At 39.8% G+C, this 27,653-nt stretch overlaps 4 protein-coding genes across 7 annotated transcripts; 1 reads left to right on the forward strand and 3 right to left on the reverse strand.

Moving 5' to 3' along the window:
• Positions 1-173: 173 nt before the first annotated feature.
• On the forward strand, positions 174-3,477 carry cnpy2 (canopy FGF signaling regulator 2). Its single transcript, XM_038696527.1, has 6 exons — positions 174-276; positions 451-557; positions 639-754; positions 1,509-1,706; positions 1,917-2,013; positions 2,148-3,477. The coding sequence occupies exons 2-6, from the start codon at positions 458-460 to the stop codon at positions 2,189-2,191; spliced, it is 555 nt and encodes a 184-aa protein (XP_038552455.1). The 5' UTR covers positions 174-276; positions 451-457; the 3' UTR covers positions 2,192-3,477.
• A 1,595-nt stretch (positions 3,478-5,072) lies between these two features.
• Positions 5,073-11,201, reverse strand: si:ch211-159e12.5. Its single transcript, XM_038696493.1, has 2 exons — positions 11,107-11,201; positions 5,073-10,598 (listed from the first exon to the last, which is right to left on the reverse strand). Exons 1-2 carry the CDS (start codon positions 11,187-11,189, stop codon positions 5,591-5,593), a joined length of 5,091 nt encoding a protein of 1,696 aa, XP_038552421.1. The 5' UTR covers positions 11,190-11,201; the 3' UTR covers positions 5,073-5,590.
• A 2,751-nt stretch (positions 11,202-13,952) lies between these two features.
• LOC119886046 (EEF1A lysine methyltransferase 3-like) lies at positions 13,953-15,907 on the reverse strand. The gene is made up of 3 exons (XM_038696523.1): positions 15,447-15,907; positions 15,222-15,333; positions 13,953-14,895 (listed from the first exon to the last, which is right to left on the reverse strand). The coding sequence occupies exons 1-3, from the start codon at positions 15,606-15,608 to the stop codon at positions 14,498-14,500; spliced, it is 672 nt and encodes a 223-aa protein (XP_038552451.1). The 5' UTR covers positions 15,609-15,907; the 3' UTR covers positions 13,953-14,497.
• A 2,981-nt stretch (positions 15,908-18,888) lies between these two features.
• stx16 (syntaxin 16) lies at positions 18,889-26,784 on the reverse strand. 4 transcript variants are annotated; one of them, XM_038696520.1, is made up of 9 exons: positions 26,369-26,784; positions 23,116-23,127; positions 22,884-22,991; positions 22,562-22,702; positions 22,163-22,325; positions 21,955-22,043; positions 21,108-21,251; positions 20,812-20,892; positions 18,889-20,470 (listed from the first exon to the last, which is right to left on the reverse strand). In XM_038696520.1, exons 1-9 carry the CDS (start codon positions 26,447-26,449, stop codon positions 20,369-20,371), a joined length of 921 nt encoding a protein of 306 aa, XP_038552448.1. In that variant the 5' UTR covers positions 26,450-26,784; the 3' UTR covers positions 18,889-20,368. The 4 variants fall into 4 exon arrangements, with proteins under 4 accessions (XP_038552448.1, XP_038552446.1, XP_038552449.1 ...); XM_038696518.1 differs by having other exon boundaries at positions 26,324-26,784; XM_038696521.1 differs by lacking the exon at positions 23,116-23,127.
• Between the last annotated feature and the right edge of the window lie 869 nt (positions 26,785-27,653).

The raw sequence follows: 27,653 nt of genomic DNA on the forward strand, positions 1-27,653 counted from the left end.
AATTGTACGTGAGCTAAAGGAAGTACTGTATTATTATTAAACAACAATATGGCTGTTAAGTGAAGCAGCCCCGCTATGTGGGACCAGCCGGACGCTGAGAGGTTGCCTTTGTAACGGTTGGGTTGTCATGGAGCCGTTGGCTTCTTCCTTGCCACGCGAGGGCGCTGTCTCAAGCGCGCCTTCGTCCTGTCCTGCCTACGTCACCACATTTCACCGAATGCGATGGAACAGCGTGGAGAAGCGTGAAGGTGGTCTCGGGAAACACTGAAGGAACTTGTAAGTTCAATGAAAAGTTGATAAAATGTGTGTTTTTCGTGTCCGCGTCTCTATCTGGTGCTTGGTAGTCGGACCATGTAGCTAGCGGCGACTGAGAGATTCCCGGCTAACGTCTGTTACAGTTTCTGTTGCCGGTTGATGTGTCAGACGGTTGTTTTCAAATCCTTATTTTAGAGGCAAGATGAGGGACGCGGCTCTCCTGCTCACACCGTGCGTGCTCCTGTGTCTCTTCCTGAGCTCCAGCCAGGCCGCCAGACAAGGACAGGACATGAGATGTGGAGGTATGTGTCTGTCTCTGCCTCACTCTCTCTCAGATACCGTGAAAAGTCTTAATGCGTGTCCTCCCTCTCTGCTCCCCGCAGCCTGCAGGGCTCTGGTAGATGAGATGGAGTGGGCCATCTCCCAGATAGATCCAAAGAAAATGATCCAGACAGGATCCTTCAGGATAAACCCGGACGGCAGCCAATCCATCAGAGAGGTGAGGCTGCAGCAGCACATCCACGTAGTAATCTGTGGGCCGAAGGATTACATCGGTTTTTAAAGCGGAGCTAACAACTATTGGGTTTCACTGGGATGAGATGCTACTACTAACTAATTAGATCGTTTTATTGATTTTTAAAGACGACATGTTAAAACATTATCTGTTACTAGCGCTTAAAATTTGAGATTCTGCTATGATAATTTATCTTATATGACAGTAAAATGAATCATAACTGAAAACAAAACATCTGATGACTTCCCCTGAGCTCTAGGATATTGTGATGGGCACTTTCACAGTTTTCAGATGTTTCATAGGCCAAACGATTCATTGGGGAAATAATCTGCATATAAACGATGATTGTATTCATTTAATTAAAAACTTTTTTAAATAAATTTAAAATGTATCAATAATGAAAACAGTCTCAACAATATTTTGCAGTTCTGGCCGGGTACAAAACCTCATTACTTTCTGAGTGCTAGTTGGATTGATTGTGTCATGTGCTGAACAGTATTATTCTTTAATCAGGTATTGACTGATTTAAGTGATATTTTTATTTTTTCTTTACCGTTAATACAAAGTTTTATCAGGAATTTAATCAGAATGGTCATTGTAAAAATAGGATGAAGGGAACAATAAAGGATTGCTGCAATAGAATTACATTTTTTTGTGGTTCTGTTTACGTGGGTTGGCGTGAAGAGAAACCTCACATCCTCTTAAATTCAGAGCTTTTCATGACCTGTGATTCCTCCAGGTTCCTCTGGCTCGCTCAGAGGGAAACCTCCTCGAGCTTATGGAGAGTGTGTGTGACAGGATGGAGGACTACGGCGAGCACACAGATCCTTCAACAAACAGGAAGTCCTACATTAGGATAAAATCTCGGAGCGGTGAGGCCATGGACCTCTCTGAGGCCACGCTGGATTCAAGAGTTACAGCCGGATTAAAATTTGCAGTGAGTACAGTCTTCTACAGAATAATCCCTAATAACTATTAAATGCATCATCATATGTTTTAATGACCTCGCACTGCTATGTTTTTATTTTTAATGACAACACAGATTAAAAAACTGTACAAGTATTTTTATGCAACCAACACCCCCCAATCTTGTGATTTATCCTTTGAATCGTGCATCGTGTTACAGTTTTTTGACTTATTTCTCCAGTGTGAAACAATTGTTGAGCAGCATGAAGATGAAGTCATTGAATTCTTCTCTCATGAGACAGAAAATGTCAAAGACAAACTCTGCAGCAAGAGGACAGGTATGTTTTTGACTCAACATGCCTGATGTATTTGATGATAATGCAGTGTTTTACACCCCCTTACACATTTCTGTTATGTTGTTCCACTGCAGTGGCTGTATTTTAATTGTTTTCCTGTCCTGTGTGCTCTGCAGACCTCTGTGACCACGCTCTAAAAACACCCCATGACGAACTTTGATATCATCTCTCCGGCCCTGCTTTCTCTCCTCAGCTGAAATGGAGACGTTGGGTGCTGTAGTGTTTTGAGTTGTCACTTATCGCCGGTTTATGCCATGGCAGCGGTGGAAGATGTATGCAACTTATTATGTAAAATAATAGAAAATCCACCTGAAAATAAAAGTGTTATTCCTGTGATCTGTGAGAATTTAAGGACCAGTTTGCCAGTTTTTTTTTTGCCATATCTCTTTGGACTATACTGTCACCTATTTATAAACTGGAAGCTGTTGACTTCTCAGTATTCTGTGTTTCATACGAAGGCTCCTGTCTTTTAGTCAAATGTTATTTACAAGATAAAACTGAAAGTTAAGTCAGTCTTCTCGGCGCATACAGGATTTCTTACAGGATTAAGTGCGTATATAACCATTTTAATTTAAGACAAGTACATGGAGATCAGGTTGACATTTGGTCAAGTGGTCCTTAAGTTCTTATTCATGCACAAAGAAAAATAATCTCCAAATATTAGGTAGAAGAACGCTGATGTGATTAATAAATTAACATCTGTACTCACATATTAAAGTGTCATTTGATTCTGAATTACATTTTTAGTTCTAGCGCGTTTATAATGCTCACCAATATTTACTGAACCTGAAAGATCACAGGAATAACAGATGTCAGTGGTGTTCTTTTTTTGGATGGATTTTCCTTTAGGCAAAACTGAGAAGTTACACAAAGGAACATTATGTGAGATCAGAATTGAAAATGATTTTAGATTTGAGTGGGATTAGTTTCACCGTTGTCCAAATGAGAAAATGTGCTTGTACAAATGTTCATCAAACATCACCCTCTTCAAAGATTGATCATCCTTCACCTTCAGCCTTGATGTTGTTACTGTTGATGTGAAATTTATTATAGTTAAGAAAACTGGTCCAACAAATTAAATGGTGCTGTTTAGGGAGCAGGGTTAATGCTTGAAATGTCTTCATGAGCTGAAGCGTTCATGAAGTGCTTTTCATGAACTGATCACACATTTACTACTAGAGAAATTTGTAACTAAAGATTAAATGAAAGTTGCAGTTGCAAAAATGTTCTTCAAATATTCAAACTCAACTTTGTACCTTTCAGTGGCCTAAACACTCTCTAGTTAATTCACACACACTGAGACTATGATACATAAACTGTTTTGAATCTGTTTGGATAAAAGTAAATTATGTATGTAAGTATGTATGAGTTAATGTTAACAGTAATTATGTCTGTATGATCCCACCCTTTTTATCCAGTGCAGAAAAATAAATATAGTTTAGTTTATATAGACGTTTGGTTAGTGTTGTAGTCAAGACCGCCCAAACCGAGACCAAGTCAAGACCAAGACTTTTAGGGGCTGAGACCAAGTCGAGACCAAGACCGAGGGAGGGCGAGACCGAGTCAAGACAAAGACCAGTTCCCCACATTACATGACACACAATAAAATGTGGATCAAGATCATAGGTACTTCTCAAATTAATCCAAAAGATCCATATTCCCATTAAAACACATACAAACACTAAGAGTTGAAATCAACGTAAGTATCTTTATTCAACACTTCTTTTCCATGCTTACCATTGCGACAGACAGGGGTGACAGTCAGTAACGGTAACAATACATTTTTAATTACAATTATTGGTTGCATTTGAAGCTGTATATTTTACATCCAATCAAAGTTAGGATGTTAACAAATAAATTAGATAATGCAAAAGCAATTTATTGATATTCCCAAAGTTATGATCTTGACTGGTCTTGAAATAAAATATTGAGTCCTCAACGTCCGAGACCGAGACAAGACCGAGTACAAATGCGGTCGAGTCCGAGACGAGACCAAGACCATCAAAAAGTGTTCTTAAGACCGGTCTCGAGTACTACAACACTACGTTTGGTCAGTTGTAGCTTCACAAGCAGACATGGCATAGCTGCATTTCATCAAACACTACAAAAACCAGTAGCAATCCCTTTGAATTATGATGTAATTATGATATTAACTGTTTTGTGTTTTACTTTTGATCATGAAGAGTACAGTTCTGTTTTTTTCACCGTCTTGTAAAACTGAACTCTAACGTAACGCCAATAGAGTGTGCTGTAGTCCGCACTCGGAAAGAATCACACTCAGCTGGAAAGTCCTCCTGTACTTTGGTAGAAAGGTCAGGAAGTATTTTTGGTCTTATATTTCTCGATGTATGGGAAAAAAGACCTTGCTATCTCATGTGAACATCCTTCTAATCATTTTTTTATATATATAAATTTTGTAAGATTTCTGCATCTTTTTTGTCTTTAATCAATAGAAATATATTTGTACAACATCAACACAAGTTTACCTTCTAATTTCTAAGCCATAAATCATAGTCTCAATCATCAATCTGTCAAATCATGCATTGGCATCACTAAAATGTTTGATGTCAGTATATTCTGATGTTTGCAGTGCTATATAAAGGTGACAGATAATCATAACCTGCAATGAGCTGAACTCCGTTGCTCCATAGAATATTCCCGATTCCCTCATAGAATCTTTGCTTTTGAAATTGAAATATTATTGAATATTGAACTGAGAATTGTATTTCAGTTTAAAAAAGACTAAATATTTTATATTATATAAATCTAATTATTATTTATTGTTATATTATCACTAGAAAAACTCTTGTCTCCTTTTTGGTTGGTAATTTAGTAGCTCTTCTGGAGCTTTCAGTTGTATCGCACCATCTTCCTCAGCAGGTGGAGTTTGTCCAATTGTCATGAGATTTAACAATCATTTGAACTCACCAGTGCACCTTGAAAGTTCATTCTTGACCTGGAAAACAGCAGCTGAAAAACTACATTCATCAGAAGACGAGATGTCTTCTAAGGAAGCAATATGAACTTTCCACAGCATTTTGTTTATGCACTCCATCATTTTATTTACTTATAATACAGAACAATGGCTTGATTTTTCCCAGAAATATCACTATACCATAAAATCACTCCAAATAATCAAAGCTTTTATCAAATCCACTTTAATAATCTCACAGCTACATGTTACCTTAAACACTACTCTGTAGAAATAGCAGATAGTAATAGTAAATAATAGTAAATAAGATGTGGGGGAAAACTATGATCAACAAACAAGAATAGATTTGTCAAACAGTTGGTTTGGATATTTTAGATCTCAGTTTAGATTTCTGTAACCGTAATTGCATCACCATGTATCCATCAAAAATTAAAGCTACAAGATTACACTGAAACTAAAAAATCCATTAGCCTTTGTGAAGATATCTGCAACAAAATGTTACTGAGGAAGTTACTTCATTATAAGGCACAATACAAATTTAGATGGTACATTGTTGTTAGATTTTAAATTGTGTTTGATCGGTGTTACTTGATAATCCAGTTGTTTACAGATTGATTGTCAATATTTTCATTCATCTGAAATCTCTGAGCGCACAAAACCCTCCATCTCATTTTCCTTTAGTTCTGTTTCTGTCATTTCCACTGCCTTGGTTGTTAAATTCGCCACCTCAACCGGGCATCCCTCGCTCTGACTAGACTCATTTCTGATGCTCTCATTTCCATCATGTTCCTCTTCCTTAGCGGCAGTCTCATCTTTTACTTCACCAGAGCAGCATCGCTCTCCTTCAGTCATCTGAAAGTCCTCTTCATTCTCTGACTTGCTTTCTGTCCCGGCATCAAGTGGCTTTTCCTCGAGCTCCTCCTCGTCTGCTACAATAACAGTGTCCCCAGAGCTGTGGCTGCTGGTGCTGCTGCATGACAGTGTGTCCTCTTCAGCATGTCTGCTTAGCTCTTCATGACATGGATACTGCTGGATTTGTCCCACATCTACATCCTCAATACTACCTTCTGTTGAAATCTCCTGTTGCGATGCTTCATCAAAAACATTCTTCTCAGAATTCATGTCCACTACGACATCTGGGAAACCCAAGTACTCCCCCACGCTCTCTGGATCCCACATCTCACTCGGTTCCTCCTCCTCATTCTCAGAGTCAGGCGCTGTGTGTTTTCTAATGCGATTTACTGCATCCCACAGGGACTTGGGATACTGGGGCTCGTCTTTCAAGGGTAAGTCAGGGTAAACACTTCCACTTCCCCCTTGTGGAGGAGGAGTTGAACAGCTGGGAAGCAGGGCTGGGGGTGAATCAAAGGAAGAGGAAGATGAGAACTGAAGAGATTCTTCACAAGAGTCCAGATGAAGAGAAGGAGGGACAGTTTCTGGGATGCCAGCAGCAGGAGCAGCATCAGGATTTAGAGGTGAGGGACAGAAGAGAGAAACATATTCTTTGTCTGACTTGTATGTTGTACTTGGAGGAGAAGGAAGCTCAACAGGTGACGGCACATCCAAAGGCGGTTGAGACTCCTCACAGTCTGAGCCTGAAGGTGTAGGAGGAGAAGGTTCAATGTCCTGCAAAACTTCAATCTCTATTTGAGTTTTAGAGTCTAAAGCCTTTTGTTTGGATATTGTCTCTTCCAAAAGACCAGTAGGATCCTCATCGGTTTCTTTTTGTGATTGTTCTTCAGTCATATAACTCTCTTTTAGACAGGAATCCTCCTCTTGGCCATTGTCAAATTGTTGCTGCAAAATGTTGATGCCTATTTGACTGTTAGGCCCGTTTTCTTGTGACATTGTCTGTGCTAAAAGACCAGTAGGATCCTCATCGGTTTCTTTTTGTTGTTGCTCTTCTTCTTCTTCAGTCATATAACTCTCTTTTAGACAGGAAACATCCTCTTGACCATTGTCAAATTGTTGCTGCAAAATGTTGACGCCTATTTGAGTTTGACTGTCAGGCTCGTTTTCTTGTGACATTGTCTGTGCTAAAAGACCAGTAGGATCCTCATCGGTTTCTTTTTGTGATTGTTCTTCAGTCATACAACTCTCTTTTAGACAGGAATCTTCCTCTTGACCATTGTCAAATTGTTGCTGCAAAATGTTGACCTCTATTTGAGTTTGACTGTCAGGCCCATTTTCTTGCGACATTGTCTGTGCTAAAAGACCAGTAGGATCCTCATCGGTTTCTTTTTGTTGTTGCTCTTCTTCTTCTTCAGTCATATAACTCTCTTTTAGACAGGAATCCTCCTCTTGACCATTGTCAAATTGTTGCTGCAAAATGTTGACGCCTATTTGAGTTTGACTGTCAGGCCCATTTTCTTGCGACATTGTCTGTGCTAAAAGACCAGTAGGATCCTTGACAACATCCTCTGCTTGGACACATTCAAGTTGCAGCTGCAAAATGTTGACCTCCACAGCATTTTCTTGGGATATTTGAAGTGCCTGCTCCAGAATCTGGTCTGTATGATCCTTATCTGCTTCTTTTGTCTGTTGATCACCAGCGACGTTGCTCTCTTTCACACAAGCGGTATCGTCTGGTTGGCCAATTACAAATTGTTGCTGTAACACCAGCTCCTCTGTTGTATCTTTGGAAAGGCCCTCAACGACATCACTGATCTCACTGTTCATTGGCTGTAGTGTTTCACTGTTTTCATCCTGGTCCTCAGTGCCTGCTTCCGCAGTTCGAGCTATTAAATTGAGAGCTGAAGGGCTTGGGGAGTGGTCTGTATGGGGAGTGGAGCTTGGGGATAAGTCAGTAGATCCAAGGGTTAGAGGAGATGGAAGTTGCTGGGATGGTGTGTGAGGAAGAGATGGGGTTTCAGGATAAGGACCTAGGTTTTCTGTGGAATTGAGGGCAGTCAACTCAGGATCAGGACCTTCCTCTGTGTTGGATTCTGAGATATACGGGAGAGATGTAAGATCGGAGGATGACTGCATGAGAGAAAGAGTAGGGATAGGTGTTTCACAGCCTATGGAGAGTGAAAGTGAAGAAGAATTAGAGAGCTCGGTCGGTGGACTGAGACACTGAGAGGGATGCTGAGAAGAGGTATAGTTTTCAACAGGCTGATTTCTTTCTTGACTCTGCTCACTTGTATCCTCTTCACTAGTAAATATAAGCAGAGGTTCCTCGGCCATGTTAATTTCAGGAGAGGCTTTGTTATCAGTTTTGAGCTGGGAGTCAATGTCATTCTCTTCAGACATATTAGACACTTGCTCTGGAGGTCCTACGAAATCCTCACCACCTTCGTTTACCACTCTTTCTTTGGTGTCACCTTTCTCTTGCAAACACACAGCATCCTCCTTTCGGCCGACCTCTAACTGATTCTGTGACTGTTCCTCCTCTGTTGTGTTCTTTGGGATTTGTTCAACTGCATCATCAATGTTCTTATCTTTTATTGGTGAAGGTTCAGCCTCCTGGTTGTCCACACACGAGTTAAGAAGTGACGTTGCACTTTCTTCAGGTTGCTGCTCAGTGATGAGTGAGTCATGTAGAGGGATTCCTAGGATTCTTTCAGCGCGCTCCTCTATCGTTTCCCTTTTAGGAACTGAAGATGAGGAAATAAAGGTGAATGAGATTTCCCCTTCTCCCCCGGATGCCTTTTTATCCATAAGATCTGAGTCTAGTTCAGTCTCAGGCCTTTCATTAATGTGCAAGGGGACTGTTTCTGCGTTTTGGTCAGTCGTCACTTCCTGATCCAGCTGACTGCTTGATTGGACACATTCAGGAGAGATGGTTGATTTAATATCAAAGGGATTGTGTTCAGTGTGTGGTGTGGATCCAAAATAGTGAACATGGTCTTTTTTGGGTGATTGAATCAGCTCCATTTTAACAACAACACAGGTTGTGTCGATAACCAGTAGACCCTTATTGTCCTCAGATTCTTTCTTGATGTCCAGTCTTCTAACTTCAAGATCAATTGGGTGAACTTGAGCAGTGTCCTCTTGACTTTGCAGAACATTGGATTCTCCTTCCTCACTGTTTGCTTTCAAACATGTGGATAAACTCTCACTTTCAGCCCTGCTTGTGAAACTAGGCTCCCTCCACAAAGGATATTTGGCTGACACATGCTGCACTGACTGAGCAACTTGTCTCCAAGATGTAGAATCAGCAACATTTTTATTTGCTCTTTCTGGGGAAACATCGTCTGTCTCTGCTTTGGTTGATCGATCATCCTCAAGCATCTCACTTCCTACGCAGGTCGGTGTCTCCTTCTGTTTGGCTTTGAGATTTCTCGCATCAGAAGTATTTGACTGGTCTGTGAGTGTTGCCGCTGTGAAGTCTATCTCATCTGCAAGTTTGTGTGTTTGATTAATGTCACTACTGTCCCTTAATCCTTTAGAAATCCCTCCTGTGTTTTGAATATTTGTTTTCAAGGTACAAAGTGGTAGAGATGGGGTTTCAGTGGAGCCTGCTATTCGAGACACCAAGCAGAATATAGTCATCCCGCCTGTCTTTTTACTTAATCTGAACTTCCTTCCTTCAATGACTTTTGAGGATGCGTCCTCATTCATCATTTTATTCTGAGCTGCTTCGAACACTTGTGGCTGTTGCAGAGACAACATCCCCGCATGCTGTATGTGTGTTTCCTGGATGCTAGTAGGACTGCTTGCCTGTAAAGCATCTGTTTCCTGTCTTTGGTGCTTTAGTCCTTCAAGCTCTGGGAAGGTTTTTTGATTTCCATCTGGTTTTGTAAAGTCCTTTTCCTCTTCTTGTCTGTGATCCTGCTGATCTACAGAGATATCCTGCTTTCTGAGTGTGGGCTGTGACCAGTAGGTTTGTCTCTTACCTTCCTGCTCCCAACTGGTGTCATAGTGCTGCAATACAGGTGAATTTTTATGTGGGCTGTTATAAGGTGGAGGAGCAATGTAGCCAGGAGGTTGGCTGAACATCCCCCTTTGGTAGCCGGTCTTTTCTTTCATGTCTAACATGTGGCTTGTGTCTGTGGCAGGAGTATGTGATGGATAATAGGCCAGAGCTTGCTGTCTGGCCCCTCTATCCCACAGTCCTGATTCTCTGATGTTTGCAGATTGTAAGACTTGTTGCAGTGCTGCCACGCGAGGATCTGTCCCACTCCTGCTGTCCCTTTCTGGAGCCCTGCTGTTCTCCACCAACCCCTGAGAAGCACCCCTCAACTCCGCCTCAATACGTCTCCTCCTTGGAAGTGAATGGCTATATCGAGCTGCCCAAGCCTCCAGCTCTCTGTAGCTGCTGTCACTCCTCTTAGCAGAAACTTCCCTGTTGTAGCGGACAGGACTACAGGGCTCCCACCTCCTCTGCCATGCCTCTCTCAGAAATCCCCTCTCATATTCCCTGGCTGCTCGTTGAGATGCTGTCCACTCTCTGTCTCTGGCTTCATGTGTCTGATATTCTCCCAGGTCCTGGTGCTGTTGAGAGTGACGGTTTAGAATAAAAGGGAAGTGAGAAGAAGGTGCAGTCAGCTCTTGGTCCGTCCAGTTAGTGTACTCCTGTGGAGCCCCTCCCGTTCTTGATCCTGGTAAAGTCCAGTAACTGGACTCCCTGCCTTGATCCTGATGCTCACCATAGTACAATGGATAATTGGTTGCCTGATGTCTCTCATGGTAGCTGTGGGGAAAATGTTGGGAAATGAGTAAATTCAAAAAATCTTCAGCAAAGCCATCTTCCATATCACATTTTATTTCTTGCTATGCCGGGTTTTAGAAAATCTCCCCATGACAAGTGTCTCATTTTGTGAGAAGACTAATTTTGCCTTTGCCATCACTTTAGTGTTTAAATATGGTCCAATGCTGATATCTAACAAATGAAAATAATGTGTTAGGTTAAAAATCTTACAGTTTTTCATGGTAATTAGAGCAATGTGGAACAGCAGCCTGTAGAAGACTGTGTTGCAGTAATTACAGGGCTGAAATTAGTCAAGGATTACATAGTCTGCAGAAATGCAGCAAATAAAGCAACTGACTCTTTGTTGAGCAATTTGTCACCTAATTGTTTGGTATCGAAATGGGAATGCAGATCAAGTTTAAGTTTGCCAGTCAAACATAGAAAATAGGAATCATTGAAAATCATCCAAGGATTATACTGATTTTAAAGGCAATCATACTACTGAACTCACTTATGTGTATAGTTTCTCCCAGGAACAGTACCAAATTTGGAGTATAGAGAAGATTGACCCTGATTCTCGGGCCAGAAGTCCATATTTTGGTCCGATACACAAATCTGAATCATGGAGGAAAGGATATTAAACTGTTTCAGTATGTTCTTCAAATGCATAGAATTAAGAGCAGACTCAAAAACTATATAAATATTCTAATGTTGAACAATAAATGAATAAATAAAATCTCATTTAAAATGCAATGCAATTTAAATAATGTTAAGGAAACGGAGAGACAGGTACACACATGCAACACATACCTTTAATAGTTGTTTCCAGATTACTGTCCTTGCTGCTCATGAGGTGATAAGAGGTCTAATGAAGTCCAAACAGCACAACTGGTTTTAAAGGGATGGTGGTATTCAGTCCCCCTCCTACTCTACACACACACACACACACACACACACACACACACACACACACACACACACACACACACACACACACACACACACAACTGTCGCTGTAAGCCCATCCTCCTCTCATCCAGCCAACATGCCCAGTTCAAATACCACTGAGGAATTTTTTAATCACGTTTTTAGAAATACTATCTTTAGCTGCATCATTCCCCTTTAAAGTCATACAAAGCTAATGTGAACATAACTTGGGAGTCAGAATATTTATACATGTGTAAAACTAACATGGAAATAGTTCAGATAGAGACACAGTCAAATATAAAATGCAGATAAAAACAACTCTCATGAGGTTGCCACTAGAGTTTTATGCTCTACAGCTTTAAATGAAAAAGCTTTTTGACAACCTTGTATTGGGATTAATGGTAATTTTCTAGTCAGGCGGATTATTATACTAGAATGTTTCACACTTAAATTACAAGAACATCACTGCTCACACAGCTGCACATACTACTTTTAATCAAAAAATTATACATAACTTTGCCTAATTAATCATGAACAACAAAAAAAACAACGATCTGCACTTTGCATGACACTCGCGTGGGAGGTGCTCGGCGTGATGGAGAGCAGACTCTGCATGGTGATAGGGATCTGTTGTTTTGTCGGCTGAATTGTAGCAGAGGGAGAGATGGGTTGTCTCCCTTTCTTTGAAACTCTCCAGCGTAACAAACAGGCTTTCCTTCTCTGAACAGAAAGTCTGTACATCAGCAGAGAGCAGGAGAGAGGGGATGAAGTACGTACAGACAGCACACTGCAATAATCTGTTGATGCTGACAGAATAGTTGGTTAATAATGTCGTATTGGATATCAACAGCCCCTAGACTCAAAGGTGAATGTTTCCTCAGCCAGTTACAGTATATCCTGCTTTATTATTACTAGGAATAATTTCAGGTGAGAGCAGGATCCATGTTAGTAGAAAGTAAAAGTAAAAAATAAAAACCAAAGATTATTTTCTTTACAGTTAAAGTACAGTAAGTGCGGAAAGGTGTATTTGGTTTCTAGAACATATATTGGCTGTTTGCAACTAAGTTTTGACAGTTACATTTGGATATACTGGCCCCAGCTTTCTAATTTACATCAATCCAGACCATAGGTCCAGACTGAGCACATGTAGAACTACACACATAACAGAGGTGTGACTTGTGATCACCGTGACAGTATGACACCAACTACACGAAAGTATCCATTTTTTTCTGAGAAAATAATCAGCTTTTGCATCTTTCTGAGCTTTGATGCTGCTTGTAGAAAATCGTTTCAGCCCAGAGATGATGATGATGAAGATCTTTAGTCTCCATCACCTTGTGTTTACGGAGGGCTGGCATGAATTTGATTTAAACTGAAATGTATGTATAACATTAAATATTTGTGACCAAATGAGCATCAGACAAAATTAGTTTGAAAAATACAACATCTCTGGTATTAAGATTTGAGTTGGACACTCAAACTCGATAGTCTGCTGTATCAGGAGTAAGTGGGTGGGGTTTGGTCAGATTTGATTGACAGTGGCCTGGCAACATAAGCAAACAATCCCAAAGATTTCATCACATTTTAATTAACATGGTTGAACCCTGATTAGTGCATGCAGTATGTGACGTCACCACTAACTTACTATACAGAAGACCACAAACAAAAACATAAATACAACTGTGTCTCATAAAATAAAACCAATTGTTATAGGTTTTGTGTTCATGTAGGACCCTGTAAGTAAGCATCTTATACAACACTGGTTTTCAGGGCCTTTAAAGCTATGATCATGTGACTTGTTTTCACTCTAATCTGAAGGTAATGCAGCTCAGACTTTTTTGTAACATGCTCAACATCCTTGCAGAAACTAAACAGGGATATGTGAGCATGTGCGAACAGGATGCTGTGCCATCTGTTCTGATTAAACAAACCTGGTGTTTTAACTGAGAGGAGAATTAGCAACGTGGAAAAGAAATATGAGATTTTAACTTTAGAGGACAGGCAGAAGATGCCCGAGAGGAGCAGTTGTCAAGCTCTTCTCTGAATCGATGTTGTGCATGACAATGACAACATGGAGTCAAAATGAAGAAAGTAGACAAGTGATAAAAGGAAATGTCCAGTCCAGTGATTATGATCAGACTTGCACTGCAGCCTGAAGCTGTAACGGCAGAGCTGATCCCTGTCTCAGTGAAAACAAGTCCAGCCATGAAAACATGTCCTCTGGACTGCAGACTGACATTCAGGGTTCATTAACTAAACATAATATCAGAATACTAATGTTGCATTATATCAAATCACAGTAAGAACTTGTACTTGCCATGATTACTGATTTCAAACTGTATTTAAAAATGTGCTCGCTAAATTTTATGATTTTGGATGGATACATTTCTGACCTAAAATATATATAGCACCTCAAATGACCACAATATGTAACAGATGACAAGTTTTATTTTTTCACTTGTAATAACATTAAAGCATGTAAAAACAATCTCAATTGATATAAGAGAAATAATAGGATATCACAGATGTCTCAAGTGAAAATGGTCAATATAATAGCCATAAATAAAAGTACCACTTCATTAGAACAAACCAATGGTACAACTAGGTAAACAAGTAGTTATTCTGTGTCCCACAACTCTGACCTGATTTCTGTATTTAAACCTAGCACCAACATTTATTTTCTTTAGACTCCACATACAATTTATTGATTGAATGAAACATGTCAATGCATGAGAAGAGAACTACTACTTTGTTTACAAGCTCATAAAACTAATTGTTGCATTATAAAATACAAAAATGCACCTTAAAAAAATGATTTAAAAAAGATCTGAAACTGATTTTTTCCAATCAATACTTAGAAGGCAGATATAACATTGTATTATCCAAGAACATTGAGCTGTCCTCTGAAAAGGCACCAAAGAAATCAGAGTCATTACTGATCAAGTCCCAGTCCTCCATCCTATTTGCCTCTGCTGTCACTGGTCTTTCTTCAGACACGCCCTGTATATATTAATGTTTTGTTTGTCATCACGGTGCACAAGCTCTACATTAAATCTGCTTGGCAGACATTCCTCAAAGAAACCTGGAGTCCCGTGCTCTTGTCGCATTTTTGATGAGAGATATACCACGGCTCCGTTCTTGCACAAATGAGCTAGTGTCTCCACCAGCAGTGGGTAGGTCTCTGGGAGGTAAACTATATCTGCACCAAGCACCAGATCCCAGTCAGAAGAGAAGTTCATGTGGTCTTCACCCCAGGACAGAGGGAGGACGGTGGGGAGGGCAGTAGGCCAACCGCTGGATGGCATGTTTGCAGAGACATTGGCCTGAAGCTGTGAGAGAGCCAGAGGAAGGTCTGTGAGGGTCACAGCTGCACCTGAAAGGAGACCAACAACAATTTGCTGTAGATGAACACAAGATGCTGTATTCACTTCAAGTATCGTACAGATGGATGCACAATATAACACATGTATTCAGATACTGTACATTTGTAAAAACAGTCAGGATATTTTAACAAGGCTGAATAAAAAAACAGTGGTGAATTTTCAACATCGACAGTGTAGAAGCTGTAGGTTTGCAGAGGGTTTGCAGGAAGAAACGAGTTGCATATCTGGATAAAGGACGGGAAATGTGGGTGGAGCCACTGTAGTGCAACTCATTATCATTAACACGCACACTAAATTTAAGTGTGTAACAACATACCGAGGCGTGCTGCCAAAATACCGACTACACCAGTCCCTGCTCCTAGCTCTATGATGCGCTTTCCTCTCAGCTCCACCGGCTGCTCCTCGAAGTAACCACACAGGTTTAACGCCTGTATATACACACACACACACACACACACACACACACCGTTAGGCAGAGTCACACAGATATAGCAGGTATATTTTCTTAACCTCGACATAGCCAAACCAAATTGGCTCTTACTGCTTCCCAGACCGGGGCAGCCACGCCGAGGTTGGCACCGAACACCTGTCTTATCTTCAGCTCTTCGCCGACTAAACTGTAAACCGTATCTTGGGAATATGTGTCCGCGAACAGACAGTCGTCAACAGGGAACGGGTCGTCTTCGTCCCCTACACAAATCATGGTTGGTGATAAAATGGGTTCACAGTCTCGAGAGCCCAGGCACACGGCTGCTAGCCTTCAGGTCAGGACCGTTAACGTTAGCATCAGCTAGATAATGTTAGCTTATCTCAATTAGCCAGATAAATGGCGTTAAGTTAGATGAGGTATGTAAAACGCTTTAATGTTAAGTCGTTCCGAAATGCGTAAAGAATGAGAATGATTAAAAAGCCATGTAACGCTGTCTGTATGTTCACGTTGGCTGCCACGTGTTACCAGCTGAGCTAGCATCACACTGAAGTTAGCCTGAAGTTATCTTCCCATTCGCAACTTCCGATTCGGAAGTTGAGGAGAAAGTTCAGGGAAACTTTACTTACATTGCAGAGCGACCTCTTACTGTTGTGAAAGCGTATTAGATATTGTATAGGAAAAGCCTTAATGCTGTCTGAAACCCACTTTCAGATTTATAAAACCTTTTATTGTATTTGACAAAAAAAAAAAAAGTTTCACTGCTTTTTTTTCTCCACATCTAGACCACACTGATCATATTGTTAGAATATCATCAAAAAGTTATTTCAGTAATTCCATTCAAAAAGTGAAACTTTGATATTATATTCATTCATTACACAGACTCCTTTTTATTTCATTTAATTGTGATGATTAAAACTGACAACTAATGAAAATCCCAAATTCAGTAGCTCTGAAAATTTGATAATTAAGACCAATACAAAAAAAACAAACAAACACAACAACAACAACACACACTCACACCAAAACACAGGATTATAGAAATGTTGGCCAACTGAAAAGTATGAACATGAAAAGCATGTACAGCACTCAATATTTAGTTGAGGCTCCTTTTGCCTGAATTACTGCAGCAATCTGGCGTGGCATGGAGTCGATCACTCTGTGGCACTGCTCAGGTGTTATGAGATCCCAGGTTGCTCTGATAGTGGCCTTCAGCTCTTCTGCATTGTTGGGTCTGGCGTATCGCATCTTCCTCGTCACAATACCCCATAGATTTTCTATAGGGTTAAGGTCAGGCGAGTTTGCTGGCCAGTTAAGAACAGGGATACCATGGTCCTTACTTACTGACTGTGGAAACTTTACACTGGACTTCAAGTAACGTGGATTCTGTGCCTCTCCTCTCTTCCTCCAGAATCTGGGACCTTGATTTCTAAAGGAAATTCAAAATTTACTGTCATCAGAGAACGCTGTGTCTTGTTCAAGACTGGCTTGACACAAGGAATGCGACAGCTGAAACCCATGTCTTGCATACGTCTGTGCGTGGTGGTTCTTGAAGCACTGACTCCAGCTGCAGTCCACTCTTTGTGAATCTCCCCCACATTTTTGAATGGGTTTTGTTTCACAATCCTCTCCAGGGTGCGGTTATCCCTATTGCTTGTACACTTTTTTCTATCACATCTTTTCCTTCCCTTCGCCTCTCTATTAATGTGCTTGGACACAGAGCTCTGTGAACAGCCAGCCTCTTTAGCAATGACCTTTTGTGTCTTGCCCTCCTTGTGCAAGGTGTCAATGGTCGTCTTTTGGACAGTTGTCAAGTCAGCAGTCTTCCCCATGATTGTGTAGCCTACAGAACTAGACTGAGAGACCATTTAAAGGCCTTTGCAGGTGTGTTTTGAGTTAATTAGCTGATTAGAGTGTGGCACCAGGTGTCTTCAATATTGCACCTTTTCACAATATTCAAATTTTCTGAGATACTGATTTTGGGGTTTTCATTAGTTGTCAGTTATAATCATCAAAATTAAAAGGAATGAAATATATCAGTCTGTGTGGAATGAATGTTTTCATTATACAAGTTTCACTTTTTGAATGGCATTACTGAAATAAATCAACTTTTTCATGATATTCTAATTATATGACCAGCACCTGTATACAGAGTAAGTGTGTTTGATATGTGCATGCCTGTGTGCAACGCTCTGGATTTGGTCACAATAAAGAAGTAGCAGCATTAAAAACAGTTTACTTTGTCCGCAGGGACACCAACAGGTTAAATAGGTAAAGGGTTATGGCAGGCAGGAAAAAGCTTTAAAAAAACTAGCAAATCACAACTTAAGACAGATTCAGGTAACCCATAGGTCTGTGACTTGGAGACATGATAGACGGTGTGGAAATTTACAAGGCTACTGGGAGCGGAAAAAGCAGTGACATTTCCCTTTTCTGTATTTTCACAAACAGGATGAAGGTTTCACAAATCTGAAACTGTTATTTTTAAAGAATCTTTAGCCTCTCTGAGATAATGTAGTCCAGATTTGACACATCTACGTATAGACCTGGTCCAGTGTGGTCTAGTCTTAAAGTCTACCTTTTGATTTTTCATAACTACAGTAAAGGTTTTAAAATCTGAAATTGGGTTTCAGACAGGGTTAAGGCATTACCTGAAATGTGTAACACACTTTAATGTAAGAAAGCAAAAAACAGAGGACCTGTTGCTAGCTGGGGTTCAGTTTCAGCTGTTTAACCTGCACTTTTAGAGAAAGATTGTTATGAATGGTACTGTCCATACATTTTATCAAAATGTATTACTTCTGTATTCACTGAAACTGGGTGTTTAGTTACAGCTAGTGTATGGTTACACTGGGCTTTTCATTTGAAATGCAACACCAACACGCTTTCCAGGTTACAGGACATTTCAAATACCCTGAAATAACTTTCCAAAGGAACACTACGCATTAGAGGCATGTTGACAGTGCAGTCTTGAATATACAGCCTTTAAGTATTTGATATAGATATGGAGGAGTGTAATATAATGCTCTGATTACTTTTTATACTTCACCTTTGTACATCACATATTTCTGATATTATTGATGGGGGGGGGGGGGCAGCTACATGTGATCTACCCTTAAATTAGAGATTTTGGTATTTAGGCCTTAATATTACTTGGTGAGTTTAGATCCCTCCTGCCTGCAGTCAGTGATGATAACCGTAACACCCCTCAATTTGTGCATAACAACAAAATGACATCATCTCTTATCTTCTTTATTAGCCATTTTTTTGTCTGCTTTCACCTATGAGTAGGCCTGCAATCAAATCAATGGTCAATCTGCCAGTTTAAATCACTTATTTTGTTAGTCAAGTAAACAATATTTTAGAATGATACAAAACTAAGAAAGGCAGCAAATCCTCACATATGAGAAGCAGAAACCATAAATGTTTGGCATTTTTCATTGAAAAGTGATTTACATGGTTAAATCTATTAAAAATAGTTAATATAATGTATAGTCAATTATTTCAGCTGTATTTGTGTATCAATGCTGCAGTTCCACACGCACAAAAAACACAATCATGTTCCAGGTTTATTAAAAAAACAAGTTGATATCTTCTCACCTGTTTTGTGTGGAAAACAAAACTTAAGTGGAGTACCACTAGGACATAACCGCTTTTTTTTTTTTTCCCCCCACACACAACTTCACATCAATGACAAAGATGATTTAACAGGTGTATAAGAGTCGAGTACAGATATGTCAAATAAAGCTCTTCATCGTTTCGCCTTTTCAGTCAGAACACAAGAACAACTAAAGAATCTCCAGCACAGCCAACTAAAATGTAACGAGTCCAATCTGAAAGAAAAAAAATAATCATATCGCTGTCTTCATACCTCTGCTTGTGTCGGACTACATCACAGTTTTCAGCGGAGAGGACAATAACTGTTGGGTGTAGACTACAGATACACTTTACTCAATATACAGTAATTCTGCCTGAGACAGACACCTTCCAACCTCTTGATTATTTGAAGTTCTTAAAAAATAAATAATTATTTTCATCACACAGATGACAGTAGTATTACATCCATAACACAACCACTCTCCCATCTCTCCCCCTCATCCAGGCCTCAACATGTGCAAACTGCAAGAGTTTAAAAAGGTAGCACTTTATGCAAGGACCATGACCAAACAAAAACAAGGAAGTGTTTTAAAATGAGCACCTCATAAAAAGTGCAGCAGGTGTGACACGGGTATGATTTTAAAATTAAAGGATGAAGCTCATGGCTGTCTACACCCTCCTCAGGCCAACAGTGGAGTAACACAATCTCAGTAATAAATTGGGGTGTAGTAAGTAATAAGGAATTAAAAAAATAAATAAACAGGTGGTCCTTAAACCAAAGGAATATTTTTGGTACTGAATCACTACGCTAATAATGTCTGGTACTGTCCTAATACATAACATTTTCTTTAAGTCTGTCAAGGTAAAATACTGAGCCAGGAGGAAGGTAATGTATGAATTTACAGTAAAATGACATCTACTGCATATTCTTCTTTCACAGACATTCGTTCTTGTTACATCTTCCTCAAAAAAACAAAATGTTTACAATGATACTGGACAGAAATGATGCATTGTCACACAACAAAACGTCACAATTCGTGCTTTGAGTTCAAGCAGAGGATGCTCTGCTTTGTCACCGAAACATTGGTAGTCCATTTTTTCAGACCACATAGTGTTTTCTTTTGTTAAGACACATGTCAACATAATCGGGTTCAACAAACCTCTGTCACAGAGTCTTGGCGATTTGAGTCATTGATAAAATAGCCATGGCTCAAACAGATCGTTGATATTTTCTTTCATTAAAAATCAACCACAAAACATCTCCACATAGCCCAAAGTGCACCTGCAAAGAGACGTGGAATTCTTCCTTTCTTTGTTTCCTGGCGGGTGTGAAAGGCAGTCAGCTTTGTTTTTGAGTAGAACCAAGACCCCGAGTCCAAGGCCACACATATGCACAACAAAACAGCCACACAGAAAACAAAAGCCAGAGGAATGCATAATTAAAACTTTGTTCCAAAAAGAATAATAATTAGAACAATGACTATGATAAAGAGGATCAAAATGACCAGCATCTTTCTGTTTTTCTTCTGATACTGTTCCGCCTGCAGAAAGAAAATAAAAGTCAAATATTTCACAAGCTTTAAACTGAATGAAAAAAGGCAAACAACTCAGCATCTCCACACATTGCACTTAAGTGTAACGGTTTGTGGATCCAGTTTGTAATTAGTATGGTCAATTATATCACAATCGTGTCTTTAGCCTGGTGAAAGTTGCCTTTTTGTTTTCCCTGGTGGTTGTTTACATTCATTATTGGGTTCAAAGCAAAAGTGATAAGCATCTTAAAAAAACAGCCCAGAAAAGAAATCTTTAATTTTATCTGAACTGTAACTGTCACCTAATCAAAGTCAAAATGTGTATGTAGACATTAGCATTTTGTGTTCACCTTTTGTAACTGTTTCAATCCATCTTCTGTTTTAACACAAGCCTGCTCCACATTGAAGTCAATTCGGTCAAGAACAGTGCCCTTGAGGAAGAAAGAGGGAAGTTTGTTAGGAGATGAAAACATTTATAGTTGTAGATTATTTATTTTAAACACAGGTATTGTTGTATTTTGGCTGTGTTGTTAGCACTGGTGCCAAACACCTTCCAACCTTGGGTCTGCGTTGACGTAGAGAATTTAAATCCAAGCTTTGTTGATACAATTATGAAATGTCAGTATGTCAGGGCTGCCTCAAATACCTGTTCCACCACCATTCCGGCCAAGTCCCGGAAAATCTCATTCAGATCTGAGATGGACTGCACTATCTGTCGGATCTCCCTCTCTCGTTCTTCAACCATAACTGTGTTCTCTTCCACCAGCATCAGCTGGTCAGCTGTGAACCCCTGAAACAAGAGAAAGGGAAGAATAAAAAGTAGGAGATTTTATAAGAATACAATTGTTACTACATATGCAACTACGCATGTAGGCACAGCAGACACTGCTCAGACCAAATTTCATTTCAGTAGTAGTAATGCTGGATTTCACTTTTGGCATCCACCCTGATAAAAAAGGCAAAACACATCCATCTGCATCTCCACCAATGTTGCCCTTAACAAGCTGCAATGAAAGCAACTTCACAAACTACATCAGCGGCATGGTTTTAAACCATCTCATGATCATTTTCAGGACTGATTTCTACAACGATATCAAAATAATAAATCCTAATAACAAAGTGGCAATGTCTTAAGTTTTAAAAATTATTGCAGGAGTCTCATTAAGTCAGAATATGTATAAAAGCTTTAAAATATATTTTTAAATGGCTATAACTTAGAGATCTAATAAAAATTTTTCCCTCTAATTTCACTTATTTGTGACCCGACAGACGTACTGTATACCAGACTCATGCCATCTCCTGCAACTCACAGTGGAATCTGCATTAATAAGTAAATGAACATCCAGACTTTTAATGGCTGTTTGTTTTTCTTATCTTGTCTGTACTCATATAAGTATGAAGTATTTATGATTTTACTGCACGTACGGTATGCAGGACGCCTGAGCAAAACAAGTGGCGGTGGAACTCACAATGAATTTTAAAAAGCCAGTCACCTTATCATACACAGCTAAATCTTCATCCTCTTCCATTAGGGGTCCAGAGTCAAAAAAGTGCTTTGATCTCTCCTCGCGGTTCTTCATACCTGGAATATTAACCAATGACATGATGCTTAGATGGCATGAAAAACATACAACTTGAGGACAAAAGAGATACGATATGAGAATTCAGGAAGACCAATCGTGGCTTTACTGCGCTCCTTACGTTTTAGGTAGCTGGACTGTGTGTGTCTGAAATTGGTGGACAGCTCCTGCAGGCTCTGTGCCAGGGACGAGACAACGTTCCTCAATAGCCTCTCCTCCTGCTCGGTGCAGTGGCCACAGCGAGACTGCAGACCCGTCACAGCTCGCTGGCATCGGTGAAACATCTGCAATGAACACAAAAGTAGTGACTGAGCAGAGCACGCTTCATTTTAAGCTCTTTTTGTCAGATGTGTCCATCTCCGCTCCCAACAGGATCAGATGACAGACCATCAGTACTGTATCATGCTTTTATGACTTTGTGCTCAAGAAGAAACAGCTGTTAAAAATGACTGAACATACGCAAATACCTTTCAGGCAGTGTAGAAAAAAGCTTTAAGGAGAGACAGGTAAATGATTGTACCTGTGTAATCTCCTGTGTTGTGATTTCTATGGCATGCTCTTCCTCACTACTGTCATCAAGTGTGGGACGATTCATGTGTTTGTCATGAAGTAAAGCCAGATCCTTCATCTTCTGCCGAACCCGTGTGATCTCATACTGGATCTGAAAGGAAATACTTGATGGTTAAAGGCCATGTGACTTTACTTTGTACCCAAATTTCTCGGCTCATACAGAGAATGTCACCAACAAACAGATGCAAGTGTAAGCTTTAGGTCTGTTGAGTAGCGTTAATGTATTCCTACGGGTCAGGTAGGTCTCTACATTTCTGTTGTGTTTGTTTTACCTCATCGACCCCCTCTATCCATTTGGGGGGCAGTTTCTTGGTGACTCCAATGGCGGCTTCAGGATCCAGACTGATTCCTGACACCAGCGCCATTCGATCATCAGCCAACTTAAAAACACAAAAAATTATTGATTCTCTTAGAACATTTAATATAATAAAAAAAAACATGATTTTGACGATGAACCATTTTATGCGTCTTAAGTAATTCTACCACAGAGGAAAACAACAGTACCTCATCAAGCTCCTAATGTGATTGGCAGATAGCAGAGTGGTCCCATCCAATAGGGAACAAGAAAAGGGAGAGAAAGACAGAAGTGACAGAAAGTAAGCCCCAGAAAATCAGCAGTTAATACCACTCCCACCAACCATTAATGACATTAAAATGAGAATGATTATTACTACACAGCAGAGATACATATCAGTCTGTCTGTTGGAAAGAACCATTTTCACTTGCTTTACGTGTGTCCCGAATTTGTGTTTAGTTTTACACTTTTGTCTATACAGTGTTAAATTAAAAAATAAATCATACTTTTCCAGAAACTGGCTGCACAATAATTCCACTTTTAAACAAATCATTAAATGTAAGAAATAAGTGAGAAAAAAAGAGAGAGCAGAAATGGTTGAGCCTTAAGATCAATCGGCTGACTTTAGTAAAAAGAAATGATGTATTTATTATCATCTTTCATGATTGACTGGATACTAAAACCTTACAGATGTGACTTGTTTTTTGTCTCTCGTGTGTCTTGTTTCACTTGACAAAGGCCATGCTGCCTTCTGGCAAAGTAAGATATTTGTTATTTTAAACCTGAGAGTTTCAGGTTCAGTAAACTGAATGTGCATCTTCTAATGGCAAACAACATACTTTTAGTTGAGTCATTGCCTTCTAGTCAGTGCAAATATATTTCAGCCTGTGGAAATATATGTAATGTGCATAATTGCACTAAAGTAAAATGAAATTAAAGCAGCAGACCGCTGGGCAACAAAGTGACTTAAAGCAAAAATCTTTTCACTTTGTTAGCATGACTGTGGTTGACTGCTTTAAAAATAAAGAACTAATTCATGTCCAGTTCAGACAATTTACCAACAACATCTTCTCTGTCACACTGGTGCAAAGTGCACAGTTTTACAACATATATGGATGAAACCCGATGCAGGGACAGAGCTGCAATGCAAAGATATTTAAAGTAATATCTTTGGGTTGAGGATGTAATTTTGGGATATTTTTTTTTTTTTTTTTTTACAATTTTCTGACATTTTAAAGACCAAACAACTAATCATTTAATCAAGAAAATGATCAACAGATTAATCAACAATGAAAAAAATCATTAGTTGCAGCACTGAATGACAACGGGACCAGACACACACAGACCTGTAAGTTTCCTGTAATTTTCCATAGAAACATTTTACATCCTCCATTTGAGCTACATGACACAGTTTGGTTGGAACAGTGTAGTAAGTGTCTAGTTAAAGAGTGATTCTTGAGTTCACAGGAGCACGTCTACAAATACAAACTTACGAGGCCACAGCATCGCTGTCATTTTCCCCTTACTCTGAGTTTACTTGTTGATGGTCCTGAGGTAATCCCCAGCACACCACTATACACTGTCATACACAGAGATTCACTAACAGACAGCCACAGCCATTTTAAATGTCTCCACTCGGCAGGTTTGGCTGTGCTGATTTGTTCATGTCATTGAAAGATCAGCCTTCCCAAGACATTCAGCAGAGAAACCAAGGCTGTATCTGGAACCGCCTACTACATATGCCCGCAGTATATACTACATACTGCATACTGTATTTCATAGTAGTGTGCAGTATGAAACTGTTACTCGATTTATTTTGCAGTATGCTAGGCCAGACTTAGCCGGATTCCAGTTTTGAAATGTGGAAGTAAACAATAGGAGGAATATAAGTACCACTTACACATTTTTTTCTAATTTAATCTTATGTGAGGAGAAAGGGGCTGCAGCTGGTGTGCAACAAACGTAACTAAAAAGCTGCATTTGTCCTACTACCCATAACAAAGCCATAATGTTGAAGTTAAGCCTGCTAAGTCAAGTTTTGATATTCCAAAGCCAGTAACCTTGTTAACCTTAGCGAGACCACAGCTTAAATCTAACGCTGAGTTATATTTCTTGTTATCAGGGCAGTTATGTTCCTCCTTGTCCAACACTGACGCAGGGATGCTGCTGTCTGCCATTTCAACAATGACTGGTTGTTGAGGCTGCCTGATTAAATAAAGATTAAACAACATCTGGATATTTTAGCATACTGCAGATTTTGATTTTGTTTGCATACTGCACGTTACATTTAGGACAAATCAGTACATACTGCTAGTATAGTAGGCGGTTTTTAATACTGCCCAAGTTTATCAGGGGAAAAATAATGACAGTTAGCAGAAGTCATTGATCACCCTGCTCAGTAGCTGAACGTCTGTGGCATATTTTGGGAAATGCAGTACATAAATATTGCATTCTCAACTGATGGGACATCCTTACATGTTCAAAGGCTCTGGGTGTGCAGGCTAGCAGAAATTAATCTAACTCTACGAGCAGTTCACTGGTTAAAATGTCTGGTCACACACACCCTACACCTGGCACAAACGTCTCTGGTGCAGAATCTTCTCTTATTTACCCCAATGAGTTCCACACAGTGACAGACTTTGTATTCAGTATCGCCAGACACCCTGAGGTAAGATACTGAAATCAGTATCGGGACAGCAAGAGCATCCCTAATTTTTTGTTACAGAAGAACTAGTGAGAGGGAGCAAATGGAGACTGTTTGTCTTGTGAACCAGCAGAGAACTGAGGAAGAGCTTTCTTGATTTTCATAAAGGCTCCACTAGAGATTAACCCAACTCAAGGATTAAAAGTATTTCTGAATGACAAGCAGCAGTTTTCAGTAATCTTAGACAGCAATATGGTTTGTATAACACATTTTTATAAATACAGGAGAAAACAAACTACATTCTAGGTACAATCAGTTACATGTTACAGGCACAATTTGATCCAGACTAGATCTGATCTGAATTTGAGCCACACTAGATCAAATTATAGTGGCCATAGCACATTAATTACTAGAGAAGAGCACTATGTGGAAACACATGCTTTAACTTACTCTACCCATTTAACTTAGCTTTTATATTAGGAATGAGGAAATGCAGGCAAATATTTAGTCATTTTTATTTCCATAGTTTCACTGTAGACATTTAGCTATTAAGAGCTGAAAAACCTGCCTGCACCTCCTCTCCATCTTTCTCCATCACCTCACTGAGTCTCAATAATGAGTTCTGAGGTGAAACACTGCCGGCGTGTAAATCTTCCTGAGTAGTTAATGATTAGCAGCTACTAACGCACACACACAATTGTCTCTAGCTAACTCAGTGACTGGCTATATGCAAACACACACAGTAAAATGTCAAAACGATGCAGACCACTCACCGCAGCATTGCTACGTGTACTCAGACGGGGGTCGTATGTACTCACTTGCTCAGCCAATATCTGCCGGTTTTGGATTGCATTGTTCCGCATTAACAAGAAGGCATCGGTCAGACGCCTAGTGGCCATGACTACCTTGTCTGATATCTAAATTAATACTGGACAAAGTGCGGATCAGGCGATGATTTATTAAATTTCGTCCACTGCCGCTGACCTGCTGCTAACACACCGCTAGCTTTAGCTTTGCCTGCGATGGATGAGGAAAACTCGCGATACAGCGTCTACAGTGGACATCAAACGACCTTATAAATATTTATCTGTCAAGCATCTCTAATACTTAAGTTAAAAATGTGAGACATGACCGAGCGTTTCTTCTTAATGTTTGGATTTAACGTAAGATTAGTAACGGGTTTCCGCTGTGGGCAGCTACGGAAGTAAGAAAACGTAAACACCTGCGTAGACTGCTTCTTCTTCTACGACTCATTTACTGCGGCTGTCAACTGAGTGACTGAGGCCCGCTACTGCCACCCACTGCCTCGCCGAGTCTCTACATACAGAAAGGCCCACATAAATAAATAAGAGCTTCCCTGTGCAGAGTGGTGTAGCTACTGTATGTGCAGAGATTGACACTAGAGTAGGGAAAGTTCCTCTGTGCTCTGCTTAAATCTCATTTTAAGATGTGTAGGCCTACGTATGGGCATGATTTTTTTGACTAGTTTGGAAGCTAATCATGGTCCATCTTGCATCTTACACAAGGGTGGAAACCTGAAACTGAGAATAGACTTTTCAATGAAGTAGGAGACCTGTATCTAATGGTTAAGTTATACATACACACATGTCATACATACAAATATGGTCTTGCATCTTTGTATGTATGACCACTTCCTTCTTTTATTTGTCTACATTGCTTTCAAATGCACTCTAATGTTCCTTTATGTTTATCAGAATCAGAAATCAGAAATACTTTATTGATCCCCGAGGGGAGATTCTTGAATAAGTGTTATGTTATGTGTTTCCCCCTTGCTTTTAAAGTTCAACACATCATCCACTCTCTTGCCTTTCTGCTTATTTAATGACAGGTAGGCTACCTACAGTGTCACTGACTCACTGGGAAACCTTTGAACTGCCAACAGGTCCTTCAGTTTCAGTTTGGAGGATTTTATCTCCAGTGCATTACTCTGCCTCTGCATGTCTTATTTACATGTTTTGACTGGGGTTATGGACCTCAGCCTTCATTGAAACAAAATGAGCTCACAGTCAGATTGTACAGTCCTTCTCTAAGCCTCAGCCATGTCCTCAAATAACAGCTGAAGTAAACAACTCACTGTTTCTC

The sequence above is a fragment of the Micropterus salmoides genome, unplaced genomic scaffold, assembly GCF_014851395.1.
Source record: "Micropterus salmoides isolate LMB-PRFRI ecotype aquatic unplaced genomic scaffold, ASM1485139v1 Ms_hic_scaffold_4, whole genome shotgun sequence".
NCBI lineage: Eukaryota > Metazoa > Chordata > Actinopteri > Centrarchiformes > Centrarchidae > Micropterus > Micropterus salmoides.